Raw genomic sequence first — 11,769 nt, 5'->3', positions numbered from 1 at the left:
CGGTATACGCCGTAAGCAACTGATTTCTTGGAATTTGGGTAGATACTAAAATAGTGAAATAAATGTAGTTGTTTTATAGCTGGATTTTTTTCCCTCAACAGCGCGTGCACTCACTGGTTACTTCGAGGTCACATGACATCTATCACTAAAACTGTTTGCCGCCAAAAGTTTCTGGGCGGGCAACAATGCAAAATCTATGACGTCAGAGGGTAACAGTGCACTGTTATCCGCGAATGTTGACCGACGCCCGCCGTTGCTGTTGCCATTGCTCGTTTTTCTTTTTGTGCTACATAGCAAATCACTTAATGACTGGTCCCGAGGGAAACATTGAGATTCGAGGGAAACAAAATTAACTGTTTTCCTCGGGACCAGTCATTAAGGGTGCGTTCGATTGACCGTATTCCGGAATAAGAATGCATGGAATATAAGTTAGAAATCCTTCGTTTTCGCGGAAATTCACATTAAAATTGTCAAACATCCGCTAAAATGCTATTTTAAACATATTTTTATTATCCTTGCTGCTTCGAAACGCGCTAAAAATACCGTTTTAATCATCACTCCACGTATTCTTATTCCTGAATAAGGTCAATCGAACGCGCCCTAAGGTGTTTATATTTACCAAGTCCTTCACGGGAACACATGAGCCCATAAAATTGAGCAGTGCTCCCAACTGTCTGCCTTCATGGCTCAGTTGGAAGAGTATTGCACCGGCATCGCAGAGTTCATGGATCCGATTCCCGTTGAAGCCAGGTGAATATTTTAGGTGTCAATAATTAGAGATAATTTCTTTCATTGTGCAGGTAAGAGTGAGGATAACTTCACTCTTTCTTCTGATGAAATAATGTTTCAAAACTGCGGTCAACGTTAAACACCTTTAAAATAATAAATAATTTAACAAGTTGCTACGAGTAACCTACAGTTTGTTCGAAGGAATTTTAGCCAATTTCCTTTAAAATTCTCAGTATTTCAGTGATTTTTTTATGTCACAATTTTATCTTGGTCAATCTTCAGTTCAATTTCGTAGTCCGAAGTCCGAAATCTGGAGCCCGAAGTCCGTAGTCCGAAGTCCGAAGTCCAAAGTCCGTATTCGGTGACCCAACCAAATGCTCAAGTGCGATCGCAGAATAGTTGTTCACATTTAAAACTGTTGTTAACGGCGTTGACTCCAACCAGAACCTGTAAACAGATGCTTTACAAGTTTCTACGATGGTGTTTTAAAATGTGACATGTTCTCAGAAGCAAACCAGATGTCACCCATTGTAAAAAAACATTGAAATTCAAACTGCTCTGTTTTCAAAACAAAGCATGCTTCCGAGCTGAAAACAGACCAGCAGATTTATCTTTAAAATGTCTTTTACCCGATGACGGTGAAAACTCAAAATTTTTAATTTTAGTTTTTTCTGAAGTCAGGTGAAAACCAAGAATATCGTGTAATCGCGCAAGCTGGAAATTTTGTTGCGGGAAGCGAAATTTTCCAGTCCAGTATCCAAAACTCCAGAATTTGTTAAAATGACAGTTAATTTCATTATTGACGGCACGAAGATATTTAATGATGTTGCACGTGCAGTATGTGCAGGCGTCGAGCAAAACGTCCGAGGATTTAAAATTGCATCAGTGTAATTTTCGCTTCGGTTAAACCATGTCTAGTTGGACCTGTTTAACTGGCGTGAAAAAGGTACAACCGCGGTGGCGTAGTAATTTGCGCAGCGAGATTTGGAGTGGTTTACTCTCAATAACTTTTTGTTAGATTTGGATTTCAGTGACAGTCTTTGAGACGTTGTGTTTGTTTTTCAGCCGAGGAACTTCTTCCAAGGCGCCCTCGGCCAGCTAGGCCAGTCTCAGTCCCAGTTCCCGAGATGAGAGACCGCGCAGACTCTGGTTCCCAGACCAGTCCAGGGAAGGGTGTAAAATCGATCAAAGACAAACTGATGACGCGACCCAGAAATCGGTCAAGAATTGACTATGATGAACTAGCGCAGGTAGATAAAGACATTTTTTTGTGGTAGACGAAGTGGATGTTTCGTGTTTGATCGTCAGGTCTGCCTGAGAGTCTTGCGTATGGCGAGCGGGGAGTTAGGAACCGTAAAGTGCCCCTGTGATAAAAAAAATCACTTCCTTTTTTCCTTCATATTTTGAAAGTGTGTTTGTTTAACACCTGACTGGCAAGATTTTGAGTTTTGATTTTTATCCAAAGGCCGTTTACTTTTTTTTTTTTTTAAGTCTTTGAGTGTAAGTCTTGAATTTTATGGTCCGCCATTACTCGCGTTCGAAACTGACCGATTGGACCTCAGAGGGTTGGACCCAGGGAAAAGTGACGTCAAAGGCTCACAAGCTGAAAATTTCACCGTGTGTATGCATGCATACAACATACATACATACATACATACATTTATTTCACGTCCCCAAGGGGCTTTTCAGTGAAATATGTAACAAACAACAATAAAACACAATAACATTGATTCTCTCTAAGTAAAATTTAAAACGCATTAAGAAATTCCAATTTTTTTTATCTAATAGAGGCTAAAGAATTAGAATGAGCAAACTATTCCGTACTAGATAAATTCAGTTAGCTATCCATTAAGAGTCTTTTCCTCATCAAAGTCTTGAAATGAACTAACGATTGACTTAATTTAATATTTTGAGAGTGCGTGTTGTCCTAAGTAGCGTGTGTATGTACATATGGAAAGAACTCAAGTGAGCCCATCGCTACTGTGTGCATGTGATGGACGAAGAACCTTCGCTGATCCACAGCATCAGGAACTTCTTATGCAACACCCAAGGACAGAAAAAAATCTCTGACCCGGGTGGGAATCGAACCCACGACCTCCGGATTAGATCACCGTTGCTCTAGGCCGTGGGAGTTTGAGGACAAATCGGCTCGGCCCAAGGGTGTTGCATAAGAAGTTCCTGATGCTATGGATCAGCGAAGGTTCTTCATCCATCACATGCACACACTAGCGATGGCCTCACTTGGGTTCTTTCCATATATTAATATTTTGAGGCTGAGCGTTCCAGAGAGATACCAGCTGTGAATTTCTAGTTTTGCGCGTTGATAGTGATGAACGCTTAAGAAACTCAGTGATTAGATAGATATCCTGGAACAAGGCCATGCGCTTTATTTTATTAGCAAAACGTGAATTTAATAGTCTGAAAGCCCAAAAAACTCCCGTGCTTCATATTAATTTTGCGGCCTACACACGCATTGCATTCTTAAACTGGTGAGACTTTGATGTCATTTTCTCCTCGAACCAGCTCTCTCAAGAACTTAAAGTTAGTAATGGCGGACCATTAAATAGGAAAATTCCCGTTAAAATAAACAGGTGTCTTTTTGAAGTCAAGGCTCGCTTACTGTTTGGTTAACACAGTTTTGAAATCCAAAGAAAAATAAGAATTGATTTGTTGGTCACAGGGGCACTTTAAGCACGAAGACGTCGACGGCTTAGCGAATGTCATGTGAAAATGTAACGTGGCGTTATTGTACTCTATTAGCGATCATCCAAGGTTCTTTAAGATGTGAATTGTGAACGGTGTGGAGGTTTAGAGAAAAATTTGACAATTTTTTCGTCAGATTCAGGCCTCCTCTACATCGCTGGTTTTCTTGTGACGTCACGGTGGCCATATTGGATGGCAAGAACAATAACCTGTCTCTCCGCTGGGAACTAAACTTTATTATTATGCAAATTATGCAAAAATAAATTGTATTGTATTGCCATGCAACATGGCCACCCTTTCACGTGAGCGCAAACCAAGAATCCAACCGATTGATTTGGTCTTTTCACGTTTTAGTTAGACAGAGAACTGTTCCAAAATGAAAAACTCTCGTTCGTGGGGTGCTGAAAGGTGCTGCCAATTAAATTAATGTCAACACAAAGTTAGCTTCTCAGTCACGGTTGTTTAAATACCCTCGGGTTTGGCGTGAACCCTTTACCCCCTCACGGAAGTCCGGTGCTCTTCCAACTAAATTCCCACCACTACCAACCTCCACCCCTACCATCACCCCACTTCTTCATACTTCATCTTCTGTCCCGATCAAGTGAGTCGATTTTATCTCGCCTTTTCTGTATATATTTCACTAATTTACATTCGTTTTATCCGTGGAAGGCTGTAGATCGACAGCCGAAAGCTTATATTCTTTTTCAAAAAATGTTTAGCCAGTGAACGTTTTTTATTGTATTTTAATATGAGTTAAACATGGTTCGCACAATCTTGAAAAGGTCTTGAATTTTAGTACCCGTCTTGAAAAGTCCTTGAATTCGTTTGAGGTCCTTGAAAAGTACTTGATTTCTTTATTAGGTCTTGAAAGGTCCTTGAAATTCACAAATTTGTCTATGCCACATCATTTTCTGAGAAATTAAATTATTTTGCCAACGAAAATTTGGCCATTTATGACTAATAACAAGCCATAAACGATTACGGTGAGAAAATTCTAGGAAAAAAACGCAAAGGCGTACATGAAGCGAAACTGCATCTTCACCGCAATTTCATGCACATTGCACCAAGCTGTTGGTTGTCCGCCACTTTTTTTGCACCGTGTAAATAGTTTGGTTTCTCTCTTCGTTTTCAATTTAAATGGTTAAGCGATCCAAACTGTAGCTGGGTAAGAGAATTTAAAGGCGACAAACGTAAAGCTATGTGTGCATGGGAGAAAGCACTCAAGAGTCTCACATGATTGGCGATAAACATAAAATGAACACTTGTACAACTTCAAGTTTAACTCAGTCTGCGCTGGTCGGTACATTTTTACCCAAAGAAGTTACTTCAAGTTGTGATCTAAGGTCAGAATCGGGTTTCGGTCATACGGAAGCGAATAACGCTCAGAAAGGCAGCCAAAGATAAGGCAATTTAGAAGGCTGCTATTAAAAACATCATCATCATCTTAGTAACATTTTTATGAACAATATAATTTTTCTATCTTCAAATACTATTTCTATACCCAGATGCAACTTCAAGTCATGGCCAGTGACTGTTGTCCTTTTAAAAAGTGTTATTACAAAATATTACAGTATAAAATAATGTGACCAACCGTGGCTGGTCTATTTAAAATTCGCAAATGACTCCATTGAGTGGGACCAAGAATGTCAGTGTATTGAATAAATTTTAGTCCTTGAAAACTGTAATTTGTCCTTGAAAAGTCCTTGAATTTCGTTTGCCTTAAGTTGTACGAACCATGGTTAAATAAGAAATGGCAATTTTAGATCTAGAACGAGAGTCTTAACAGGACAGGGATGGATTTTTCAAGTGAACGTTTGTCGCTAATTGTCTTGGACTCTTTCAGGATCACGAGCGACTTCAGAAACAAGTGTCGTCGTTGAAATCCGAGCTGGATAAAATGCAGGGACTCTATCTTTACTGCGGCAGAAAAATGGATTCTTACATCGGTGAGTATTTGGTGGCTTGCACGTTACGTCATGTCCGCCATGTTAGTTGACACAAACAACACTTTGACTTTCTCTGCTTTCTCAAATCCCCTAAGGGGCTTCTTTACACGACCCCGGGTCGAATCACCGCAGCGGGTAACCCTTTTGCAATCAAATGTTTGTAAGCCTTTACATGAAAACAGTAGTTAAACCAGGTCAGCACCCCTTGCCGAGTAACCCTTCTCGAGACTCGGGTTGACCCGGCTAGAAGGGTTAAAATTTCTTCAATTTCTTCATGTAAACACTGACCCATCTGACTCGGGATCGTTTGAACGTCACTCTTTTTTGCGGTTCAGCGTTCTTGCCCATGCGCAGCCTGTAGCAAAATGTTACTGTTGGACAATGATGATGAGCATTTAAAATTCATGCAGCTGCATGGTTCCTCCGCCATTTTCCTCACCTTTCAACTGAGCGAAAAGGAACTGACCCGGGTCAGCCGAGATCGACCCAACCCTCACCCAGCCCGGGCTCGTGTAAACGTAAAATTCGACGGTCAACTGACCCTGGTCGGTGTCCAACCCGGGCTCGTGTAAAGCGGCCCTAATACACATCTTTAACCCCCCCCCCCCCCCTCCCAAGAGAAATCGAAAACAATGGGGGGGGGGGGGGGTAAACAAGATGTTATTAGCTTATTTTGTTCGTCACCCAACATTTGTACATTTCGTCTTTTTTGACCCAATCACCTGTAGGGTGCTTTGGCGACGATTATAAGTATCAAAAGCGTGCTGCACGTTCGGCGTGCACTTAAGCAAATTTATTTTCCTTCCTTTGCAAAACAAGAGCTATCTTAAGCGAGGACGACAACGACATTACACATTTCTTTGCCGTTCTCGTCTTGACAACGACGTGCACTTATGCGTGAAATTTGAGGTTATGAAGAGGACACGAGCACCTGACGATGACTTCTAAATTTTCTTTCTAAATATCCACACCGTTTTCTCCTTTTTTTTTTTTCTTGAAATGTGGACTCACATTTTCCATGCCTAGCAACTTGGAGCATCGCAACGTTATTACAGTAACGAGAAATAATATTTTTAGACAACGTTCCCGTGGCCGTCGTTGTCGTCCTTGCTTAGTAGGGAGTTTAAGATACCTCGACGGCTACGGCAACGACAACGCCGAAAAGCAGTAATATTATTGGTTGAAAGAACCAAGATGATCGTGCTGCACGTGCGGCACGCTTTTTTGAACAAATCTCTCCCGTACTCGTCCAAACTACTACCTGAAATGACCAAATTTAAGGTTTTGACGACAACGTGGACAAACTACAGTGAATCTTGCAGTCTCACTCTTTACTTCAAATCCGTCCGTACCATTCCAGTTTTAGGACACTTCGCCCATATTATATAATACAAACAAGATGGAATAATCATGAAAAAGCTTAGAATAGCTCAAACTCATATTTTGAAGTGACGTTTTCGTCGCCGTAGCCGTCGTGGTTTCTTAAAGTCCCTAATAGGTAGCTTTAGCGACGGCAACGAGAACGACAGAAATTTGCATATTTAGTAGGCAAAAACAATAGCTTTGCACGCCCTGCACGTGCGTTTTTCATTTTAGTCCATTTCTTTGCCGTCGAAAGCAAAGCACCAACGTGAAATAGCTAAATTTGATGTTTTTTGGAGAACGTCAGCACTTGAGGATAAATTTTCATTTTCTCCCCTGAATTAAGTCGGTGCCATTCTGTGTGGACTGCTACACCATTGTCGTGTTAAAAAGCTTGGAATAGTCTCGAAGTGATTACAATAATGGAAATTTATGTTTTGAGATGACGTTCTCGTTGCCGTTCCCGTCGTCGTTGCTAAAGCTCGACAACGCCACAAAGCAATAATATCATTGGTGAGAAGAAGAAATTAATCGTGCAGCACGGTATTTTAGCTCATTTGGCATTGCAAAACCGTATCGATCCCGAAGTTATACTCAGGTAAAAACGCAGGTTTTCTAGCTTCTATTCTATGTATTCCTATTCCGGAATACGGTCCATCGAACGCGCCCTCAGTAATTTCGACGCTCAATTAAGACAACGTCCTTTTAAGAAAAGATGTTCATATTAGAACGAGGTCAGTTATCGCTTTGATGAAATTCGTGGCCAATTTTGTTAGCAACAGCAGGAATTGCGGAGTAGAGCAAATTATGAATCCTGATTGTTTCGCTTTGTAGATCTTCTTCAAGACGAACTCACAAAGGAAGAAGATTCTGTCCGTGATATTGTTTACTTGTGCTTAGCTGGCTTGAAACAGGTAAAATTATTATTGAAGTAAAAACATCAACACGTGAAATTTGTACTGAAACGATTTCGTGACTTCAGGGAGTAACGCATCGTTTTATTGCTACAGCTCTGTTTCTTTTGCTCAAAGACTTACCTCACTTCTCAGAGTATTTCAACAAATTACCAATAAATAGGCCTTGTGCATGATGACATGATATGCTCAAAACCTCGTTTGCACAAAATTATTCACATCAACTGGACATGCAATACTGTTTGCACGTGGGTTTTCTTTACAAGTTTGTTCCTTTGGATTCAACTCAAGCTAAAATTTACAAGTTTGATTTTCGAATTCGAGGCTTGGTGGTGAAATCAGCTTGTCAGACGTCATCACGCATAAGGACAATTGGAATGCTAGTGGTAATAGACAAATGCGTGGTTGCTATGGCACTCATAATTACAGCACGTATCTAGTTCTGTGGGAGGCACGAACTCGCAAATGCATAGCGTTTGTTGCGGAGGCTACAGATATCGATAAATTTCTCGCAAAGGCATTTATTATATTTCTTGCAAATTTTATTACAAGGTTCGCACCTCTTGAGCACCTTCCACCAAGTGGAGAAGGGCTTTTTGGTATTACAGCTTTTATAGCTCTGTTTCGTTTCTTGTGTTTGCGGGAGTTGCGGGCAGCAGGGATGTTGCAGTGGTGAGAGAACTCGCCTCCCACCAATGTGGTCCGGGTTCGATTCCCAGATCCCGCGTCATATGTGGATTGAGTTTGTTGGTTCTCTACTCTGCACCGAGAGGTTTTCTCAGGGTACTCCGGTTTCCCCTCTCCTCAAACACCAATATGATTTGACATGTATTAATTTGATATGATTTCATTTGTGCACCACCGCACAAGCTATTCAGCTTTAATGATGGGCAGACACGAGGGGTCATGTTGCAGGGACCTATTGAAGCGACATTTTCCTGCGTTTCAACTTGTTGAACTTCAGGGAACACGTCGCGGGGGCAAAATCACCCCCAAATTGGTGTTGCAAAATTATAAGAGTATCGGTTCACACGAGGGGACATGTCGCTGCAACATATCCCTTGGACATGTACCCGCAACATTTTTATGTGTGCACATGTTGTGATTTTATCCCTGCTACACATCCCTGCTACATGTCGCCTCAGTGTGTACTACACAAGTTTTTTGTCGCTGCAACATGACCCCTCATGTCTGCCCACCGTAACATTATCGTGTGAAAATAAAGTTGTATAATTATTATTATTATTATTATTATTATTATTATTATTATTATTATTATTATTATTATTATTATTATTATTACTAGTGGATGTACATAGAAATTCTCCTTTTTTCAGTCTACAAACAGTTGTTTACATTTCCTTTGTTGAAAACCATCAGACCGCGAAGAAGTCATTTGTTTTTAACTATAGTATTGCTGAATTTGCATTTGATTTTTAATTTGAGAAGGGTTTAAAAGTTATTATTATTATTATTATTATTATTATTATTATTATTATTATTATTATTATTATTATTATTATTATTATTATTATTATTATTATTATTTACCTTTTTACATGTGCGTCCTTGTAGCTTTATTTTGCTGAAAATCTTTATTTTTAACATCAGACTTGTGGTGGTCAACTAGAAAGCCATCGCTACTTTGACCACTATACACATTTTTTAACCCCCATTCTAACTATTTTATCTTGTAATCATGTGTTGTGACCATACTTTACTTTCTATGTTAATTTTATGTAAATACTGTGAAATAAATGAACCATGAGACTTAAGGTTAGAGCCAAGGGTATTATTTTGTTCGATTTGGTGTACTGAAGGACATCACCAGCGTTTTTGGACAAACTTGGTGATTAAGATGAGGGCCTAAAGGATACTTCGTAGAGTTTATCACAAAGCCCTTGTATCTTTTTGTGGCGACTTAAAACCTCAAAGAATGTTTCTTTCCGTTTCGGTTTTCATTAGAGTTTTTCTCTGAAAAATATCAATATTTAACAGGTGCGAGACTTACTGAAAGGAACTTTGGCGTTTCGAGGGTCAACGATGGAGACAGAGTGCGACTTTATGGAGATCGATAACAATATTGCCTCGCGCTTACAAGTCCCAAGTCTTCATAAACAAAAAGAGAGCGAGATATCCGACACTCTACCAGTTCCGATGCTGGCGAATTTTGGGCATTTTGAATCTGAGGGCGATGAAAAGGAAAGTAGTTTCATGGCTAGTAACATCGACGGAAAACAAAATGGAGAAACTGCAGGCTCAAGTGAGCCCTCGAGCGAGGGTGATTTGGAAAATGGCGAAGGCACAATTGCGGGCACGCAAAGCAACGCAGAACAAGCCGTTGTGGATTCAGAAAGCAATGGTGGAAAGCTTGAGGTTGACTTAGAAAACACTTGTAGTGATATTTTAGTTGAAGGTGGAGATAACGTTGTTCATGGAAAAGAGAGTTTAGTCCAAGGACAACATGACATCCAGTCGGGTGGTTCTAATTCGTCATTTTGCGGAGACTCAGTTGTCACTTCTGCAGAGGAAACGAGATCTAATGGTAACTCAGTTAATTCAAATGAATCGTGTTTATCTGGTATCGATCCAAGAACAGATAATGAAACTGATAAACCAGAAGAACAATGCGGAGAAAATAATGTTCTGGACAATAGAGATGCCACAGATTGTCCAAATGGGAGTGAATCCCTCGACGACACTAAGCTGTTTGAAGAGACACCCCGTCCACCAAGTGACTCTGGGAACGATGTCACTGGACCAGCTCGGACCGAGTCTCTTGACCGGGAGTTTGTGTTTGTCGATCGAGATGGGACTGCGCAGGCTCCACCGTCGCATCCGTTGGAACGAAGTGACGAATATTTTTAATGATATACCATTGCTTAGTCCTAACGTTGAGGAAGAAGGACGAATCTATCATAAGAGCGATGCAGCTCACGTAATATTCTCGCTCCCAATGATTTATCGATATTTTACATTTGACTAGAATATCTCGAAATTTCAAATAACAAATCCTTAGCGTAGTGAACTGGGTGTGAAAATAGCGCGCAGAACATCGGAAACTGTTGATATTTCCCACTCCGAGGTCGTACAATGTCAAAAATGGTTTGAATTCTGGGCCCGGTTGTTCAAAAGCCGATTAACTTAATCCAGGATTAGGTAAACTTTTGTTTCATATTTCCAACGTTTTGGTGAAAATTTCTTTTGCTTATATTTGTTTTTCAAGACTGGCTTCTTCTAATGTAAAGTTTTGCCGAATATCAGCATTGAAGAGCATTTGGGAGTAGAAAAGTAAACTCCTCGGTTACTTTTTAATCTGGGATTAGCGTTAATCAGCTTTTGAACTTTGTGACTAACGTTCTGGGCCTGGTTAGCGCCAACCGTTGGTTAAAGGTATCAAAACCTATAGGCTGTAAGTTTCGATGGAATTGAACGCTGCTTAGCGCTAACTAGCTTTAAATACCGTGGAAACCTCCAGATTTTGATACCTCTGAACTAAAGGTTAGCGCTAACCAAGGTTAAATGCCATGGAAACCTATAGGTTTTGATACCTCTTAACCAACGGCTAGTGCTAAGCAGGCTTCGAGCAAGCAGATATCCTAAACGAAAGTCATCTTCGGAGTCAATACGTTCCATCAAAGTATCACACATGCAAGGTAATTTGTCGTGGTTGTCACGAACTCGGTAAAGTCGGTCACTCTGTGTGGTTCACATGTTAGTTTTTTTGGTAGAGTCAAAAACCGTCGAGCGTTGATTTTTTTCGAGAACAGTGGGTGTTATGCCAAACGCAATTCTTCAAAATTTCCATGGCACGTCGTATTTTTACAGAGGTTTTTTTGAATGACCTTAAGTTAGACGTCATTTTTTGTATGGTGGCACGGTGTAACCAGGCTTGATCTCCTTCTTTGAGGAATGTACTTTGAATTTCGCAAAAAACAGTAATAATCATATTGCCCTCATATTGGTTGCGTGATGTAGGAGCTCTCGTTACCCATAATGATTGGTCGGGCTTGCTACCCGAACCAAAAACAAGACTAAACAATTAAAACAGTGACTCATACCCCATTCACAGCAACAAAACATGTTTGATTAAACTATTCAAAGAGAAAAATGTA

General features: G+C 40.3%; 1 protein-coding gene across 2 annotated transcripts in view; it reads left to right on the top strand.

Annotated features, from left to right (window-relative positions):
* LOC137967250 (TBC1 domain family member 5-like) overlaps positions 1-11,769 on the top strand; it is a 27,944-nt gene extending 16,175 nt beyond the window's left edge. For both annotated transcript variants that reach the window (XM_068813767.1, XM_068813769.1), the window contains 4 exons: positions 1,795-1,979; positions 5,276-5,378; positions 7,575-7,654; positions 9,653-11,769. In XM_068813767.1, the coding sequence (XP_068669868.1) occupies positions 1,795-1,979; positions 5,276-5,378; positions 7,575-7,654; positions 9,653-10,522 (1,238 nt within the window). In that variant the 3' untranslated portion in view covers positions 10,523-11,769. The remainder of the gene's footprint in view (positions 1-1,794; positions 1,980-5,275; positions 5,379-7,574; positions 7,655-9,652) is intronic.

This window comes from Montipora foliosa, chromosome 8, assembly GCF_036669935.1.
Source record: "Montipora foliosa isolate CH-2021 chromosome 8, ASM3666993v2, whole genome shotgun sequence".
Taxonomy (NCBI): domain Eukaryota; kingdom Metazoa; phylum Cnidaria; class Anthozoa; order Scleractinia; family Acroporidae; genus Montipora; species Montipora foliosa.
Note: the sequence above shows the minus strand (reverse complement) of the source record. Positions and strands in the feature narration are given on the sequence as shown.